This window comes from Lissotriton helveticus, chromosome 1_1 (genome assembly GCF_964261635.1).
Source record: "Lissotriton helveticus chromosome 1_1, aLisHel1.1, whole genome shotgun sequence".
NCBI lineage: Eukaryota > Metazoa > Chordata > Amphibia > Caudata > Salamandridae > Lissotriton > Lissotriton helveticus.
In genome coordinates this window covers 1,412,849,195-1,412,868,654 of record NC_136057.1, presented here as the reverse complement: position 1 = coordinate 1,412,868,654, position 19,460 = coordinate 1,412,849,195, and the positions used below count along the sequence as shown (strand labels likewise).

At 50.0% G+C, this 19,460-nt stretch overlaps 1 protein-coding gene across 5 annotated transcripts in view; it reads left to right on the top strand.

Annotated features, from left to right (window-relative positions):
• The window catches only part of SMARCA4 (SWI/SNF related BAF chromatin remodeling complex subunit ATPase 4), a 778,095-nt gene that overhangs the window by 609,306 nt on the left and 149,329 nt on the right, over positions 1-19,460 (top strand). For all 5 annotated transcript variants that reach the window (XM_078684950.1, XM_078684957.1, XM_078684972.1 and 2 more), the window contains exon 32: positions 10,115-10,247. In XM_078684950.1, coding sequence (XP_078541076.1) covers positions 10,115-10,247 — 133 coding nt within the window. The remainder of the gene's footprint in view (positions 1-10,114; positions 10,248-19,460) is intronic.

The following is a 19,460-nucleotide window of genomic DNA, read 5'->3' as shown; positions in this document are numbered from 1 at the left end:
GTCTGTTGTACGCCTTTCCGCCTATACCACTTCTGCCCAGAGTGCTGAAGAAGATCAGGCGCGACCGGGCCCAAGTTATCCTTGTGGCTCCGGACTGGGCTCGAAGGTACTGGTATCCCGAGCTACTCAGCATGTCAGTCGGTCCCTCGATCCGCCTGCCCCTTCAGGAGGACCTTCTGTCGCAGCAGCAGGGGACGGTCCTCCACCCGAACCTGTCCAGTCTCCACCTCCATGCGTGGAGATTGAGCGGCGACAGTTGAGGCCATTTGACTTGCCTCCTGAAGTCTGTAATGTGATTCTGGCAGCCAGGCGTCCCTCCACAAAGTCGGTGTGAGAAGTTGGCCTGATGTGCAGTGCTCACTATTCTAGTGATCACTATATATCAGTCCAAACAACCCTTATTGATGATTGGTTGTAAGTCAACCTTATAGACAAGCTATCCTAGTAGCATGGATACGAGCAGTCTAAGGCTAAGACTCTAGAGGGCGTGTTAAGCCAGCTGTTTTACCATCACATTACCCCTTGAACACCCAGTGAAAGGACACCACACAAGTGTTATGAAAATAAACAGTGTATTTATTAGAATCACAACAACCCTGTACTCTTTATGAGGACAGGGTGCTAGGCACACAACAAAACTCTTACGAAAATACTTTTAAGTTAGCACGTTACACAAATGCCCGAGGGGCACGAAAAACCATATACACTAAAAGTGGAATGCGAATTACTAGCAGGTAAGTCACAGTTCTAATAGGCTTTGGAATCGCTAGGACTGGACTAGGGAATCGTTAGATTACTACTAGGAGGCCCAGGGGACTCGGGTGCAGAGTGTGCACTCTCACGCGGGATGCGGGACAAAGTCTATGGAAGCTAGAATTCACAAAGTTAGTGTTCACGGGCGAACCCGACCTGGTAGGGAGAAAACGACAGTGGATCCTGACCCTTGGATAGTGAGGCTATGCTGGGACACCGGAGTGCCGAAGTTACCTAGCCCAGGGGCTGCAGCTGCATAGGTCTGAAAAGACGTCGGGGATCTCGTTGCCGGACCAGGAGCCTGGAAGGAAGAAGTTGCTGGCAGGCGACCAGTGAAGAAAAGTTCGATGGATCCAAGCCTGGATCAAGGAAGAAGAAAACCTGAAAGCAGAGGGGACCAAGTTCTTGAATCACTAGCCAGTGATTAAGTGGGCACCAGGATGGCACCGGGCGAAGTCACCGCAGTCAGGTGAGTGGGCACTGCTGGGCTCTGCAGTCTCTCGGACCAGGAGGCGTTGTCGGCGACCAGGATGGAGGTGCGAGCTGTCCCACGAAGGATGAAGTCGTTGGCGTCGAAGTTACCCAGGATTGGGCAACAAGCCTTGGCTAATTCAAGCCCACGCGGTGGACTCAAAATGGCGTCTTGAGTGGACCAGGAGGGTCCGGGGTGCTCCTCTTCTGGAAGGGAGCAAGGGCCAGTCTGGAGCAACCAGACCAGCAGCAGAAATGTCGTCGGGCGTCGTCAGGAAGGCCACAAGCCAACGGGCTAGTAGCCAAACAACGCGGTGAGCAGCGGGAAGCAGAAGGGCCCCACGCAGATCGTGGAGATGCTGGGGGGCTGCACTTCGGAGCTGGAGCTGCTCAGAGTCGGGGCTTCTCGGACCCCAAAGCACTCACCAGTAGATTACTCGGCGGGCTTGCTGGAAAGAAGTCGTGCAGTCTTGCAGATGGCCGGTCCCTTGAGGTCTCGTCGCACCCACGGTTCTCAGCTGGGCTGTAGAGGTGGGTAGAGGTCAGAGGTGCCAGGGAAGCCGGTTCTCGTCGAGCTGGGCAGTCGGATTCCGGAGGAAGGACTTACAGCAGACCGCAGTGTTCTTGGATGGTGCCTGCGGATGCAGGGTGACTACTCCTTAGCCACAAGGGAGAATCTTGAAGAAGAAATCGTGAAGTCCTTTCGTGGAAAGTGGTATCTTGATTCCAAAGATGATCTGATTTGGAAGGGGGCCAGTCTCTACCTTTATCTGGGAAAAGGGGGCTGGCACGCGACTAAGTCCTGCCCTATGGGTGGGACCAGGAGGGGGGTGGTTACACCCACTTCCTTGGCGGGCTTTTCCCCAGCACAGGGTCTGGAGTGACCCTGGAACTGGTTCCAGCCAGCCTATGCACAGTGAGCACTGGGGTGCCACGTGCAGTCACCTTCCTCTAAAGCCCTGCCTACCTACAATACACAAAACCCTGTCTGGGACGGTGCTGGCACCGCCCCTGGCAGGAAACCCTTTGTCCTTATCTCCTGCTCTGGGAGTACTCCCAGCAGCAGGAGGGCAGACTTGTGTCTCGGTGGCAGCATCCATTTTGTGGATGCTAAGGCTCTGTCTGACTTTTAACCGGGTTATAGGTTACAGGCATGTCGTGTCCCTCTAGAAGGGTGGAATGCTAACCCCGTCGCCAGAATTGGCGAGGGGTTAGTATTCCAATTCGTATGACACCTTACTCGACATGTTTTGATAAAGCGATACCAGAGTTGGCACATAACCGCGAGGATTATAATGCACTTAAGAGTATATGGTATGCGATATCATGGAAACGGCTAAGGGATGGATCCCGAAAGCCGCAGACAGGCTCAGCTCATGCCAGAGCACCATCTCACACGATTCCAAGCACTCTGCCTTCAGGATTGTTAAGGCCTGCTATAGGAGTGACTGATAGGAGATCTGTGTGTCCATTTTTAGGGTTAGATATAGGTATACTATATCTAAAGCAAAGGGTGAGTACACCACCTTGCCCCAGCTGTCGTGCAGCCAGTTGTGTCAGTTTTAGTTAGTCAATCCAGGGGTGGCATAATACATGCTTCAGCCCCTGGGAGACTTCTGGGTGCACCTCAGCCCTGGGTACAGGGACTTGGAGAGGGCCCAGTGCCAATTCAGTACCTAAGTACAATTTGGATAGAGAGAACAGCTAGGCTGTGGGTCTGATTAGCAGGCCCACAGCCAGGGAAAGTCGTAAACCAGTGCAGCAAAAAGCAAAAATCTGGGTGATCATAGGATTGCAGACCCTACTCTCCTACAGTCGGTATACGCCTGCCGGTGGAACAGATTTGTGGCATGGTGCACAGCAAAGGCTGTGGATCCCCTTTCTGCCCCTCTCTCCGAGGTTCTCCTCTTTCTTCTCTCTCTTGCCCAGCAGGGCTCTGCTCTGGGCACTATCAAGGGCTACCTTTCTGCCCTTTCCGCCTTCTTGAGGCTACCTGATCAGCCATCTTTGTTCAAGTCCCCTATTGTAACGAGATTCTTGAAGGGCATCACGCACATGTATCCACCTGTTCCGTTCGTGATGCCTCAGTGGGACTTGAACCTGGTTCTGACTTTCTTGATGTGCGCTCCCTTTGAGCCGCTTCATTCCTGTCCTCTCCGTCTCCTGACTTTGAAGACGGCCTTCCTGGTTGCTATCACCTCTGCCAGGAGAGTGAGTGAGCTCCAGGCTCTTTCTGTCAAACCTCCTTTCATGTCCATTCATCCAGACAAGGTGGTTCTGAGGACTAGACCTTCTTTCCTGCCCAAAGTAGTTTCTGCTTTTCACATCGGGCAGTCCATCACCTTACCCTCCTTCCCGCCTCCGCATCCTTCAAAAGATGAGGAGCGGCTCCATCGTCTGGACCCAAAACGTGCGCTTTCATTTTATATGGATCGCACACGCCAGTTCCGGGTGGATGACCAACTGTTTGTTGGCTACGTGGGTGAGAAGAAGGGAAGGGCGGTACAGAAACGGACCATCTCTCGGTGGGTCGTCCTGTGCATCAAAGCGTGCTACTCTTTGGCTCGGAAGGAGCCTCCTGTTGGGCTGAGAGCCCATTCCACTCGGGCCACGGCGGCTACTACTGCCCTGAACCGGGGAGTCCCTTTGCAGGACATTTGCCAGGCGGCTACGTGGGCCTCGCTGCACACCTTTGCGAGGCACTACTGCCTGGACAGTCAAGTCCGGAGGGATGGCTTCTTTGGCCGTTCGGTCCTCCAGGACTTTCTGGTGTAGGATTGTATTGGTTCGCAGACCCACCACCGGGGTTGGTATTGCTGGGATATCTATTCTAAGGTAAGGAATCTAATACTAACCTGCTTCTTTCAGATGAACAAGTTACTTACCTTCGGTAACGATATATCTGTAAGAAACAGTAGTTAGTATTAGATTCCTTACCGCCCCACCCATCCTCCCCGTTCTGCGAACTGATACCTACGGTTAAGGACATCCCTTTCAGGGCCCTAGTTTCTAATGGCACCAGTGTTGGTTCTCACATGGCTCTGCGTGTTCTGGCGCGGAAAAGCTGTGTGCAAAGAACTGACGTCAGCGCGCGGAGGCGGCGTCTATATACTCCAGCGACGTCATCACGGCGCACGACGACGGACGCGGAGCCGCAGGGGATGCCTGCAGACGACGCCTACCGACGCGCAGGGGTACTGCTACGCAAAAGTTTCCGGATCCAGACTGACGCCTGGGGATATTCTAAGGTAAGGAATCTAATACTAACTACTGTTTCTTACAGATATATCGTTACCGAAGGTAAGTAACTTGTTCTTCAGGGTCATACTAGATTTGGGGGCGTTACAGGCGTGTGCAGGTTAGGACCAAAGGATCCCTTCCCTTGGGTGTCTTCCCCCCTAGTATGCCATCCTCCAGTGGGAGTGGGGCATAGGCCTCTTCCTCAATAGAGGGGTCCCCCGATCTTCGAGAATAGGGAGTGCTGAGAGGTGGCCTTCACTTTGCCTCCTCCACCTGAAGGGTGAGGTTGGCAGAGGTGGGCACACCTCCCATCCTGGCTAGGTTTTCCCACTGGTTTGCGCACCCAGATTTGAGTTCAGAACCGGTGGGAGCCAGTTGCTGATAGCAGCAAAAGGGTGGGGGCAGCTAACAAATGTGGCAGGCCTTTGAAGCTCCCTGTTCGAGGACCCTGCCCATCCTGGTGGAGGAGGCATGACACCTCTGCCCAGGATGTGCTTTGTTTCCAGACCCAGAGAGCGAAGGCTCTCTACCCAGGGCTCCAGAAGCCTGTCTGGTGTTGGCAGATGGCTGGGAGCCAGTCAGGAACCACGTCGGGGTTGGTAGTTTTTCGGGGGGCATCTCAAAATGCCTTCTGAGTGCATTTTTCATTAAATCCAACAATGGCATCAGTGTGGATTTAATGTGATGGGAAGTTTGCTACCAAACCTCCTAGACTTTAGTAAAGCCATCTGGAGCTTTGGAGTTCATGGTGACAAACTTCCAGCCCATGTATTCAAAATCGCTTCACTGCACTTACAGTGTCTGAGAATGGCACAGTCATTGTAGGGGCATATTGCTCCTGCAGCTATGCCCCCACCTGGGTATGTGCGCCCTGCTTTTCGTGCTGTAAGGCCAGCTAGAGGGTTGGCTTAACCATGCCACAGGCAGTGTTGGTGGGCGTGGCAAACATGGATGGAAACAGGGATGTGTGCCATGTCGATGCTATGGTTTGGTCAGTTCAAAAACACCCAGTTTGCTGTGGCAGGGTGTGGGTATTAAGGTGGGAGGTCTCTTGAGGGTGGCATAATACATGCTGCGGCCCTCAGAGGCTCCCTCAGGTCACAAGGGCTTTGGTACCAGGGATACCTGGTACAAGGGACTTGCATGTGTTCCAGAGTTGTGCCAATTGTGGGGTAACCATGCAAAAAGGGGCAATTTCTACACCTCCCTTTGGGGAGTGGGCATTTCCTAATTTTATTGGCTAAAATCCTTCGGGTGGTCCTGGCTGAGAGGGGACACACCTCTCCAGACTGCTAATTTTCATGCTGACCTTGCCGCCAAAAGAGGTACTTGGTCAAGGGGGCGGTTATCTCCACTTGCTGGAGTGGCCCTGGCGAGCAGAACAAGGGGCAGGAAGCCTTTGAGGCTCACCACCCTGAATGCTGTTTTGCTTGGGGGTAGGTGAGAAGCACCTCCACCCCAAGCAGGCTTTGTCCCTGACCCACAAGAGCACAAGGGCTCCCACTTCAGGGGGTCAGAAACATGTCTGTGTGTGGCATGCGGGTGCAGACCAGTCAGCTGGACACGGGGGGAGTTGTTAGTTTTTCATCGGACATCTCTAAGATGCCCTCTGAGTGCATATTGTAATAAATCCACCACTGACATCAGTGCAGGTTAATCTTGCTGATAAGTTCAATACTATGATGACAAACCCCCGGCCATATACTCAATATGGCTTCACTGCATTTACAATGTCTAAGAATGGCCTTGGGTTATTGGGTGTGTGAGGAGCACTCCGTTGTATTCCAATTCTATTGTTTTAATCCACTGGTGCTGTGATTATTAAGGATAGTCACTCCTTTGTGTTGAATAGTCAGTTATGATGGGTGTGCTTGCCCATCTAATCACGCACTGTTCACTTGTGTAAGTGAACAGTGCGTGATTAGATGGGCAAGCACATCCATCATAACTGAGTAAGAATGGCCTTGGACACTGTAGGGGCATATTGCTCATGCAGCTATGCCCTCACCAGTGGTATAGTGCACCGTGCCTTGGGGCTGTGAGGCCTGCTAGGGGGGTGACTTACCTATGCCACAGGAAGTGCTTGTGTCGACTCTGAAGTTTTGTCTGCACCAAAACACACAGTCTACAATGCCAGTGTGTACATGTTTGGTGAGTAGTCTCTGAGGCTGGCACGATATATGCTACAGCCCTTAGAGACCCTCTCTGGTCACAATGCCATTAGTACCTTGTACAAGGGACTTATATGTGGGCCAGAGGTGTGCCAACTGTGGAAACAAAGGTACAGTTTTTGGGAAAGAACAAAGACATAGGGAACTTGATTGCCAGGGACCCAGTGCACACTCAGTCAAAGTACATCAAAAAGTGGGGGTAACCATGCAAAAAATTAGCACTTTCCTACACAGGTAAGTAACTAATCCTTTCCCTGTAGCAAGACTGGTAGTCCTATTTACTAACATTAAGTTTTGCTAGCCACTTGATGCTAACTTCAATTTGGTACCACCAAAGATATTACTCCCAAGTATCAAATCATTTGTTACATTAAAGCAGACTCATTGATGAAATTGGATTTAAGGTAACTTTTAATAGAAAGGTGACTATAGAAAGTCACTACTTTGTTGCCCAAACCTCTGGTAGCCTTTCCTGTCTGTCTGCAGAAGTTGTTACCTGAGACAACATGCTTCCCTCTGCTAGGAAGTGTGAAGCGCTTCCAGGAACAAGGAGCAGGTGCGACCCCTTTTAGCAGGATGACTACCAGGCAGTGGCCACAGATGGCCTTCACACCTTTGCCTACCAAGCATTTGTGAGCGCAGATAGGCTAGAATCTCCTCTAGAGGGAGGACAACTTATTGCTGAACCAGTTTTCCTGGAGGAGGGGCTCATTAAGCTGGGTACCCTGTGGGCTCCTCACAGGGGAGAAGGGCTTGTGCCATTATGGTTTGAGGTAGAAATGGGTGTCCTGGGATTGTTGAAGACCAACCCCCCAGGAACAATTGGCTCATGGGCTAGTGAGACCTACCCTCCCAAATTTGTGAAGAATGGTCCTGCTGCTCCCTGGACCCAGCAGAGGGAGGCTACACCAAAGAATGGACTGCACCCAACAAACCCTCAAGGAGTACTATGTCTGGTGTGCCCACTTGTGCAAAAGAGTTCCACTTCTGCCAGGGCGGAAGAAATGATTCCAATGGCTAGTTGGGTAGCCTCTTATTAAGCTTCAGGATCACCAAAAGCTGCCCGCCGCTAAATGCCAAAGTAATTGCTGGGCGACAAAGTCCTGACCTCCATGAGCTTTCCTCTAGCCCGAGGGACCCATAGGCAAAGTGGACCCTAATTCCCAGACAGAAAAGATTTGCTTATCAGTAAGCAACCGCTGCAATTGCTGGGAGACTAGTTAACCCATAGGGACTGGACCTGCACTGGACTCCCTTTCTGCATCATAGGAGGTAAAGTCCTGAGGCCAGAGACAATCCTTGACTCTCGTGAATACCAGGGAGGCCCCAGGACTGCTCATTACATCTCTTCAGTATCCTGCATCCCCCGTATCAGGACCACCTCTTGGCTGGACCGCGTTGCAGGATGAAAGTTCAGAAAAAACCCTGACACTGTTGGACCTGAGATTGTTTTCCAGCCCGTAATGGCTAGTCCAAGAAAATAAATAGCCATCAGATAAAAACTGGTAAACCGCCTAATACTACAGTTTATTGCATTTCCCCAGAGTCAAGCTACATTGATTTAATTACCTTTAAGAATTCATATCTCCAGTTCCCCTTCAATAAATTTGTGTTGTTTTGGACTCTATTTTAAGATAAAAATACTTGTATTTTTATAAATTGATGACTTATTTTTATTGTGTTGCGTTTGTGCCACAACTACCCATGACTAAGTTAAGCTTTTTCTTTATTAAAAAACCTAAGTGGACCTGCTAAAGATTGTGACATTGTCATTTGTGTCTTACAACCACACCACATAATAGCCCAATCTCCTACTTCACAAGAAGTGTTCTCACGGTCATCCCCAAATAAATGGAGGGGTAGAGAGGTTTAAAAGAAGTTTAAAAAAAACATTCCGTGGACTAAGGTCAATGGCCTTGATTGGAAGAAGGATGTGTAGAAGTGTCTGGTGGCCTACCTTTTATCACTTCACTTTACCACAGTTTGTTCAAGGGAAGAACCCCAAGTTTGCTCTTAGTTCCATGATGGGTGAAGTGGGACAAATATATAGTGATTATTTCTGTAAAAGATAGTTGGAGAGAGTGGGAGGTTTAAAAGTCTGAAAGAAAAATCTATCATGATTCTATACATCGACTGGGTGGGTGTTCGTCTTCCTGGGGGAGCTAAGTGTTAGTCGAAATACATCAATGTCAAAAAGGTTGTTAAACTATTCTAAAATACTGTCAAAACAGCTGATGGAACAATTTAGAATACCAGTGTTGTTGTAAAACGTGATCCTTCACCTTCCATGGTGGATATTCATGTGACAACCATGACCACTTTTTCAGCAGTTCCTGTTTGCTCTTCTTCGCGCAATCCTACAGTGCCCCTCGCACTCAAAATACAAGAAGGGGAAACCTTTCTCCCAATGTGCAGAGTCTATGGGCCCACACACGGATGTGACCAGGATAATGCACAGTACCCAGTCAATCACAACCGGTTCTGGAGGTAGTCTACCTCCCAATGGGTTTGGTGCCAGCTTGACTAGGAGGATAAAAACTGCAGCATTTCCAGGTGTCATATAACATTTGCTTGTGACTGGAAAGGCCCATTGGTCTTTATGCCAGGGAAAGAAAACACCTCCCAATTACCAGGCCATTGTCTTTGCCTTGAGATCAATTTTCATACCTCTTTTACACCTAATTCAGGCCAAGTATCAACTCATGCAGATTAGCCTCGAGTAGTTTCAGGCAATGTAAAGGTAACTTTCTAAAAATTACATTTCCCATATATTTAATAACAAAGTTAGAAGTTATTATTAGATAGGATTTTTATTAAATATAAAAATAAGTGTTTTAGTGAAGTTTGTTGCTGGTACACATCAAAAGTCACCGATTAGAGTGTTTAATCTATATTTTGAATTTTCTAATGTGTCATTTACACACTGACCAGCTACAATGTTGTCTTGAGCCTTGTCACCCAGGAAATGTGCCATTTCCTTAATTTTTGTGTAGAAAGGTGTGCTTAGGGGTGACACATTTATATTTAAAATCAGTTTTTTTACCTGTCAAAGGGGTGATTTTGGCAGGTCTGTGCAGCAGGGTTTAAGATGCTGCTGTCAGTTTGCACAGGGTAGGTCTTAAGCCATGTTTTTACTCTCATTTTAGTGGATGGCACAATAGGTGCTGAAGTCCACAAGTGGCATTTAACTGTTCATGCCAGAGGTATATCTGCAGCAAACACTTTGGCGTTATAGGAATGCAAAATTGGCCAATCAGGCTTTAAGTCAATGCAAATACACTGGGCACTAGAGGACAGCATTCCAGTGTTAGAACTTGAGATTACCAGCAGGTGAGCCCCTCAGTCCAAAGAATTAAAAACTTGGGGTGACAACACAAAAAGCGATTGCATTGCAACAGTCTTGCTGTATTGTGTACAAGTTTGGAGATTCCTTGCTTAAACTTTTGAAGATAAGTAACTTTCTTTGTCCCACCCGTCAGATCTATGAAGATTCCATCGTGCTCCAGTCGGTCTTCACCAGTGTGCGACAGAAGATTGAGAAGGAGGATGACAGCGAAGGGGAGGAGAGCGATGAGGAAGAGGAAGTAGAGGATGAAGGCTCTGAATCTGAGTGTAAGTCTCAAACTCGGGTGTTTTTGTGTTTGCTATACAATTGGCTAGAAGGAGCTTGGGGCGGTGTAATGATGCAGGGTACTTATTTCAAGCTGGTAAATAATCTAGCAGGACATAATTTGTGTCCTTTCACTATACTGACCCCTTCAGAAAACTGCAAAGGAATGAGTGTGAGAAAGTGCCATCTTTCTTGCATGGTATGTCCCCACTTTTTGCTGAATTGCTGATGTGTTTGACAGTGTGCCCTGGGCTCCTGCCAATCAGGTGCCCAGGGCCTGTGTTCCTTCCCTAAAACTGTATTGAAGCTAAAACCCAATTGGCATCTTTGGCCACATGTCAACCCCAGGTAAATGGTATCCTATGTACCCAGGGCATTGTGACCAGAGAAGACCCCTATGGGCTTCAGCACTTATTGTGCCACCCTTAGGGGCACTGCACCCTAACACCCACACACTGCCTTTGCAGACTGAGTGTCCTGGTGCAGCACTAAACAAAGAGTCAACATGGCACACATCCTTGTGTGCCATGCCCACAAACCCACTGCCCTGGCATACATCAGTCACCCCTCTAGCTGGGTGTCCTCTGCCAGTGGTGTGGGCACAGCTGCATGAGCCCTGTGCCCCTACATTACCCAGGGCCATTCCTGGGTACTGTAAGTGCAGTGACGTCATTAAGAGTATATGGTGCTGGGAGGTTGTCATTATGAACTCCACAGCACCATAATGGCTACACTGAAGACTGACAAGTTTGATCTCAAACTTCTCAGCACATTAAACCCACACTGATGCCAGTGTGGGATTTAATGTAAAATGCACTACAGAGGGCATCTTAGAGATGCCCCTGAAACCTAACCTACAATCCGCGTCTTGTCTGAGAGGCTGCCTAGGAACTACCGCAGACTACCAAACGACCCCTCACAAGATCTGAAACAAGAGATAAAATCCCTTGTTGAACACGGGGTATCCAGGGGTTTCATCTCTAAACAAGAGGGGGATTTTTTGTGCAAAAACGATGGAAAAACTCCATATTTTTACACACTTCCCAAAATGCATAAAAACAACCCCCCCCCCCCTGGTAGACCGATAGTATCCAGTATAGGATCTCTACTGGAACCTCTGTCCCGCTTCTGTGACGTATTTCTGAAACCAATTGTACAAAAAACCACTACATACCTACGGGATACTAAGAATCTTCTCCAACTTCTGGATCAAATTGATGTAGATGAAAACTCTCTACTCGTAAGTTTCGACATAGAGAGTCTCTACACCAGCATACCCCAAGATGATACCCTCAAAGTCCTCGAGCAAGTGCTCAACAATGAAGCTTGGACACATAGAACACCTAGAAATTTCATTTTGGAGTGTGCAAGACTGGCTCTCAAAAAGAACTTTTTCGAATATGAAGGTAAACTGTATTTACAAACAGGGGGTACCTCTATGGGCAGTACTTTTGCCCCATCCGTAGCGGGGTTATACGTATATAACTTCGAACAACAATTCATCCTTAATACAGATAACCCCTTCAGATCCAATATAACGTTTTGGAAACGTTATATAGATGACATTTTTGTCATCTGGCAGGGACCTGAAACTACTCTTGATTCCTTTTTTGATTGGCTCAACTCCAGGGACAACAACTTGAGGTTCACTTACACGAGAGATCACGCAAATATGGTCTTCCTTGAATTGGTGATCACTAAGGAAAACGGACGATTACGCACCAAAACCCATTACAAACCCACAGCAAAAAACAACTTGCTTAGGTTTGAAAGTTTTCATCCGCGACCACTAAGAGAAAATCTGCCATATGGGCAAATCCTTAGAATACGTAGGAACTGTAGCAACCTTAATGATTACCGAGACCAAGCAAAAGATCTTACCTCGAAATTAGAGTCTAGAGGCTACCCAAAAAAGATCTTAAACCAAAGCCAAAAAAGAGCAAGAAACCAGCAACGGGAAATACTCCTGGAAGATGTCACAAAGACCAACGATCAAATCCCACTGACCTGTGTAACTACCTACAGCCCGGCATCTAATCAAGTGACTAAGTCCATCCAGAAACACTGGAAGATACTTAATACGGGCAATTTAAAATGGGAGAAACCCCTTTTTTCCTTCAAACGGGCCAGGAACATAAAGGATGCGGTCGTTAATACAAGACCAAAGAATCTAGTTACATCATCTCCCACAATCTCTTCCTCACGCCACCGGACACTTTAAATGCGGTAACTGCAGTGTGTGCCATTTGACGGAGAACACGAAAACCCTTTCTTTGGAACCAGGGAAAGTCTGGACCATCAGGTCCCATTCAAATTGCAACAGTACTAACGTTGTGTACCTCATCATCTGTCCATGCAACTTACGCTACGTTGGCATGACCAGTAGGAAGGTTAAACAAAGAATTGGAGAACACAGAAGCACCATCCGGTGCAAAAAATCGATAACCAAACTAACTGAGCACTACCTTTCCATGAATCATACGCCTAATGATATGACATGGACTGTCATAGAACAACTGACACCAGGCGATAAACTATCACAACGACTCTTCGAAAAGGAGCAACGTTGGATATACAGATTGTCCACCCAGAGCGCAGGTCTGAATGACAATATTCCGTGGAACTCAGTGCTCACTAACTGATTGCTTCGGTGCACCTATTGGGCAACCTATGTGATCGGTACAGCCGTCCAGTACCTTCACCCTTAAATCCGCAACCTAGAATATCCGTGTAATATCAGTTCTGCCACCTAGCATATTCCCTGATTAATGCCCTTCGGAATATACGTCCTTGTCTTTACCACTACGCTGACGAGCGTTTTTAACAACCCTTTCATTCCCAGTGATGACAATCCCTTCTCAGCGCATCCATCTGCGGCTGCGCTTAACTAGTGTTTGCCTTTAGCGCTGTCCCCCTAGCAACGTGGCCCCACGTGACCACGCCCCGCCCCTAGCACTCGGCAAACACGGAAGTCTTTTTATAGCTGCACGCCAGAGCCCATACCGCACTCCAACGGAGCTCCCGACAGAACTGCTGCTAGGCTAAACTGCCAGATTTCCAGTACCCGCAAGTAAGTCCGGACAGATCCCAACCAGTTAGGTCATGGTTTGACGGAACCCTTACGGCCCTCTCTCACCCCCTCGCCCCTCTTCATTTTAGATGGCGGCTGCACGAGCAGGGTCGGCAAGCTCATGAAGCCCTAAATCTGCGTGCTTCTAGTAAGAATACAGTTTGAGTATGATCGTGTGTGAATGATTAGTGTACTACTAGTATGTGTGTGTGTGTGGTTTTTAATGAGATCAACATTCGGCACTTGAAGTTCTGTAGTAGGGGATCTCTGTGTATAGTCATAATCTAGTGAATAGTCCCGCCCATGTGCGCGGACCCCGGAGCAATCAAAAATAATCTCTTAAGCTGTCAAAACATGTAGACCTGCATAGACACTTGAATTTAAAGACAGATAATGCAGCCTATATCCACAGGCTACACTGTCCAATACTTCAACTGGAAATTCCACCAAAAACCACAACAGCACAGCCTGTCCAGGGTTTTCCACAGAGAAAAACCTTGCTTTTAACAGCAAAACCCTCTGGAATGATAGAGAGGAAGGAGTGGACAGACAAGCCCCATAGGCTGCCATTATGTGGCTCAAAACAGGATACTGTGCCTTTAAGAGAACCTTCCAGAAGCCTCACAGTATCCCAGAATGCAGTGCAGGTCCCTTTCACCTTCAGTTCTTTTTTCCGGCTCCTGCTAGTAGGACCCTGGAGCATTAGCTCTTCTTTTCTGAGCTTTTTCTATGCTATTTTTGTGATATTTTTGGATTTTTGTAGCTTCACTCGACGTCTTTGGCCTTTATCTGCATTCTGCTGTGGTTTTTTGGCAGAATTTCTGCAGTCTTCTTGTCTTTAGACTATTTGTAGTCTGACGTGCTTTGTCTGCAGCTGAGCTGAAGGCTGAAGCTCACAGGGTTTGTACTCTGTGCTTGCCTGTGTCTTTGGACACCTGTCTTCTCTGTACCTTCTTTTCTAGGGGGCTTCGGCTTCCAGGTTTCAAACAGAGGAGTTTGAAGGCATCTTCAGCCTCTGGGTGAGGTGAGGGTAGGTCCTCTACCGAGTCCCATGCTGTAATCTCTGGGGTTATCCCCAGTAAGGGCACGTCTGAGCTATGACGCGGTTCCAGTCGGCGTTGGGGCCGTCGTGGAGTGCCTGGACGTCATGGATTGCCTCGACGTCGACGTCATGGAGTGCCTCGACGTCGACGTCATGGAGTGCCTCGACGTCGACGTCATGGAGTGCCTCGACGTCGACGTCATGGAGTGCCTCGACGTCGACGTCATGGAGTACGTCGACGTCATGGAGTGCCTCGACGTCGACGTCATGGAGTGCCTCGACGTCGACGTCATGGAGTGCCTCGACGTCGACGTCATGGAGTGCCTCGACGTCGACGTCATGGAGTGCCTCGACGTCGACGTCATGGAGTGCCTCGACGTCGACGTCATGGAGTGCCTCGACGTCGACGTCATGGGATGTCTCGACGTCGACGTCATGGGATGTCTCGACGTCGACGTCATGGAGTGTCTCGAGGTCGACGTCATGGGGTGTCTCGACGTCGACGTCATGGGGTGTCTCGACGTCGACGTCATGGGGTGTCTCGACGTCGACGTCATGGGGTGTCTCGACGTCGACGTCATGGGGTGTCTCTATGTCAGTTCCCCGACGTCATGGGGCACCTCAACGTCATGGAGCAGTGTTGCTCGACGTCATGGAACGGTGACAGGGATGCTCGATGTCATGGGACAGTGAGGCTAGACGTCATGGAGCGGTGAGGCTCGACGTCATGGAGCAGTGATGCTCCTTTTGGGGCATTGGTCTCTTGGGCTCTGCCCTCTTCCGTTGGGTCCGGCCGTCACCGTTAGGGATGGCTCGGCGTCTCCGTGTTTGACACCTAGTGACATTTTGACGTCTGAGTGTTGGTTGTCGTAGCGACAGTCACTATCTTAGTGATGGTGACGTCGTAGTGAGGTCGGCGTCATGGGTTACAGCCGCAGAGTACTGCCGGCTCTTGATGCCTGGGTCTGGTTCCAGACCTCGCTCCTTGGTGAGCCTCCCGTCGTAGAGGGGACTTTGTGTTCCCGGCACCTTCCACTCACGACGCAGAGCAGTTGATCAGCGTCGAGGAACCCTTCTGATGGGGAGTTGGTGGTTACTCACCACGTGTACGCGGTGGACGTTTGTCCTTTTGCTTAGTTTTGAGTGCTTGCATGCCTGCACGTCTGCTAGGTCGCCTCCTGCTCATCCACTACTGGTGAGACCACCGGGGATGTTTCAGAATCCTCTCGGTTCCCTCTTCCGTCCACCACCCCAGGGGCCTTTTGCCCCTCAGTCTGCGAACCTCCGTGTCTTGATGCCAGGGATGCGTCTGCCATGAGTACGGGGAGTCCCTCTCCGACTCTTTACTGGTTGGCGGGACTTACCTTTCGTCCACTACCGCTTGGCCGGAGGTTCTGGCTCCGACCGTGCTCCTGACTTGGTCGCAGGGGTGGCGGCATGTGGACCTCGCGCTGTGGCCCGCTGTTGTTGGACCGTTGTTGGACCGTTGTTGTGAGATCCCTCTGTGGGGGGGGTTTTCTTAACCGATTTGTGGTTCCTCTGCCGAGAGACAGGAGGGAAGCCTTACAAGAGGTGGTCTAATGGCCTGATAGTTTCGGTTCTAGGCATCGGTGTCGGAGCGAAGTTTTTCATTCCTGCCGACCCCCAGGTATTGTGGGTTTGTCCTACGTTGCCATACTTTTCTTCGCCTGACGTCCCTGCAACCGGCGGCTCAGCAGTGTGCTTCTACTCTCCCGTTCTTTGGGCAGCCCTTGGGTTGCCATCAGAGTAGTGAGTGGCCCGCATGAAGTCTGAATCGGAGACTTTTGGACGGCTGTAGGTTTGGGGCGCGGAGAACGGCCTGAGGCCTTCTGCCCTTTCTAGCGGCGTTTTCCTCCCAGGTTTTGCCGGTGGTCCCGGGCCGCCATTTAATGCTTTACAAGTATGTTGTGCGCATATGCGGGAGAGCTTGTGGCTCCTCGGCGAACAAAGGCCGGCTGGGTCTGAGTCAGTCTTCGGTTCATCGGCCCTCCTCCAGCACTTCCTCCGGTCGGCTCGCGGTTTCAGCGGTGCGAGCTCTAAGCAGAGGCCGTTGTCCTGTTTAGGACAAGGGCGGTAGAGGGCGTACCTCTGTCCCAAAGGGGGAGAGGTCTGTACTCCCGGTTCTTCTGGTTCACGAGAAGGACAGGTACGAGTTCAGGCCCATTCTGGATTTGCGACAAGCAAACAAGTGGATTCGCAGTAGAGGAGTTTCGCATGCTGTCAGGTTTATACTCAGCTGCAACAGGGAGATTGGCTTGGTGCCATAGATCTACGGGATGCATACTCCCATGTGCTCATTGCACACAGGAAGTTCCTGCGATTCCAGGTCGGCGCCCATCATTATCAGTACTCAGTACTGCCAGTCGGGCTGAGGTCTGCGCCCAGACTGTTCTCGAAGTGCATGGCAGTGGTAGCTGCACGCCTGTGGAAAAACGAGGTGGCTTCTCTAACCGTGCCTGGACGATTGGTTGGTCAGGGCCTCCTCCTTCTCGGAAGCTCAGGCGCACTTCAAGAGGACGTGCGTTCTCTGGAGCGAGCTGGGGTTGCACATCCACATGTCCAAGTCTGTCCCCATTCCGGTCCAGTGCATACAGTACTTGGGAGCCTCCGTCAATACGCTGTCAGCAAGCGTGTCTTCTTCGGAGGAGAGTCGATTATCTCCCCTTGGGAAGGCTCAGGCTCTTGTGACCGCCCCATCTGCGGCAGTGGAGACGGTGTCTTCTCTACTGGGGTCGGTGGCCTCTTGTATATTCCTCACGCCACACGCACAGGTGCTCATGAGACCTTTGCAGGAGTGCTTGGAGGATCGGTGGGACTAGAGGAAAGGATCCTTGGGCGACAAGATACGACTGTCTCTGCGTGCTCTTCAGTCTCTGAAGTGGTGGTGTTCAGCTGAGAATCTCCTAAGAGGGGTTCCCTTTCACAAGGACATTTCCGCACAGACTGTCGTGACGGGTGCGTCTCTCCACGGCTGGGGGGGGCGCTTTCCGGAGACTTGCAGATACGAGGAACGTGGTCCCCGAGGGAGTCCACGTATCACATTATTTTCTGGGAACTCAGAGCTGTTCCCTTGGCATTGAAGGCGTTTCTTCTGTCCCTCCAGACCCACTCTCTGCTTGTACAACGGACAATTTGACCACAATGTATTACCTCAACAAGCAAGGGGGTTCGAGATCGCGCACTCTGTCGCAGGAGGCGCGGGCGATCTGGCGACTGACTCTAACGGCTACCCATCTGCCAGGTGTGCAGAATGTTCAGGCAGACGTGCTGAGCAGACTGATTCAGGAAAGCCACGAATGGGTCATAAACGACGAAGTACTAGGAGAAGTCTTCGGCGAATGCCGAGACTTCGCCCCCAGGTACTGCCTGTGGGGAAGCTGCGGAATGCGTTCTGGATTAACTGGTCGAACAGCTTTCTGTGCGCCTTTCCACCCTTTCCCTTGATTCCGGCGGTGTTCATCAAGCTGTCCCAGTCCAGGGCGCAGATGATCCTGATTGCCCCGGAATGGCCCAGACAGTGGTGGTTCACGGACCTGCTTCACCGGTCTCTCCGTCCTCTCCTACGGAGGCCTTGCAGGCTGGACCTTCTAGCAAAGGTCAGGGGGCAGACGTTGCACCCCAACCTCTCGTCTTTGAGTTTGGCTGCATGGCTCTTGAGATAGTGTGATATGGTCATTTGAATCTACCAGAAGTTTGTATGGATATACTGAAGGAGGCTACGCATCCTTCCACTAGGACTTCTTCTGCTTACTAGTGGAAGAAGTTTTTGCTTCTGGTGCAAGTCCAAGGACCATGACCTGTCGACGTGTAAGGAAGATGTCTTCCTTCTGTATCTTCTACGCCTGGCGCAGTCGGGCCTTATGTCTAATCCATTACGATTCATTTTGCTGCGCTGACTGCCTACAGGAAATGCCCTTCAGACTTCCTTCTTCCAGATCCCTGTGATCAAAGATTTTTTTGGAAGGCTGGAAGAAAGCATTCCCTCCTGTCTGGCTTCCTTCGCCTTCATGGGAATTGAATGTGATGCTGTCCAGATTGATGTAGGAGCCTTTTGAACCTATTCATAGGGCTTCGTTGCAGCATCTGTCCTGGAAGGCGGCGTTCCTCGTGGCCATCACATCGGCCCGCAGGGGGAGTGATATTCAGGCGTTGTGTTGCCAAGGACCTTATACTGTATTTCATACTGCTGAGGTTGTTACGCATACTCACCCTTAATGTCTTCCTAAGGTTATTTCTGGTTTTCATGTCAACCGGACAATAGCTTTGCCTACGTTCGTTCAGAATCCGGCATCTCCAGCGGGAAGGTCCCTACATTCCCTGGATGTTAGGAGGGTGTTGGAATTTTATCTGGCTAAAACCAGAGATATTCGTGGTTCAGATCTATTGTTTGTCAATTATGAATCAGTCTGGACCGGTCTTGCTACCTCAAAACAGTCCATCTCTAGGTGGATTGTGTCCTGTACACTATTGTGTTACCTACAGACTAATACGACCTTAGGAGGTAAACCTAAGGCTCATTCCACCAGGGGCAAAGCTGCCACGACTGCTTTGCTGCTTAATGTTCCGATTGCAGAAATCTGCAAGGCCGCCACTTGGAAGACGGTCCATACCTTGGCTAAGCATTACTGTCTGGACACTGATACCAGGGCAGATGATCAGGTTGGGCAGGCTTCGCTGCGAAATTTGTTCGCACAATAGTGGTGTTATTTCTCGTTTCTCCACCGCCGCTTTGGTGTGGGGATGGGCTTGCCATTCTATTCACTAGATTATGACTATACACAGAGATCCCCTACTACAGAAGGAGTAGTTTCTGTCCTGTAACTCCAGTTCTGTAGTAGGGGTATCTCTGTTATAGTCATAAGCGCCCGCCCTCCTCCCCGGTGGAGAGAGATATTCATGTAAGGAATGCTACAGGTCTGGCGTGTTGCGCCTTCAAAAAGAACTGAAGGTGAAAGGGACCTGCACTGCATTCTGGGATACTGTGAGGCTTCTGGAAGGTTCTCTTAAAGGCACAGTATCCTGTTTTGAGCCACATAATGGCAGCCTATGGGGCTTGTCTGTCCACTCCTTCCTCTCTATCAT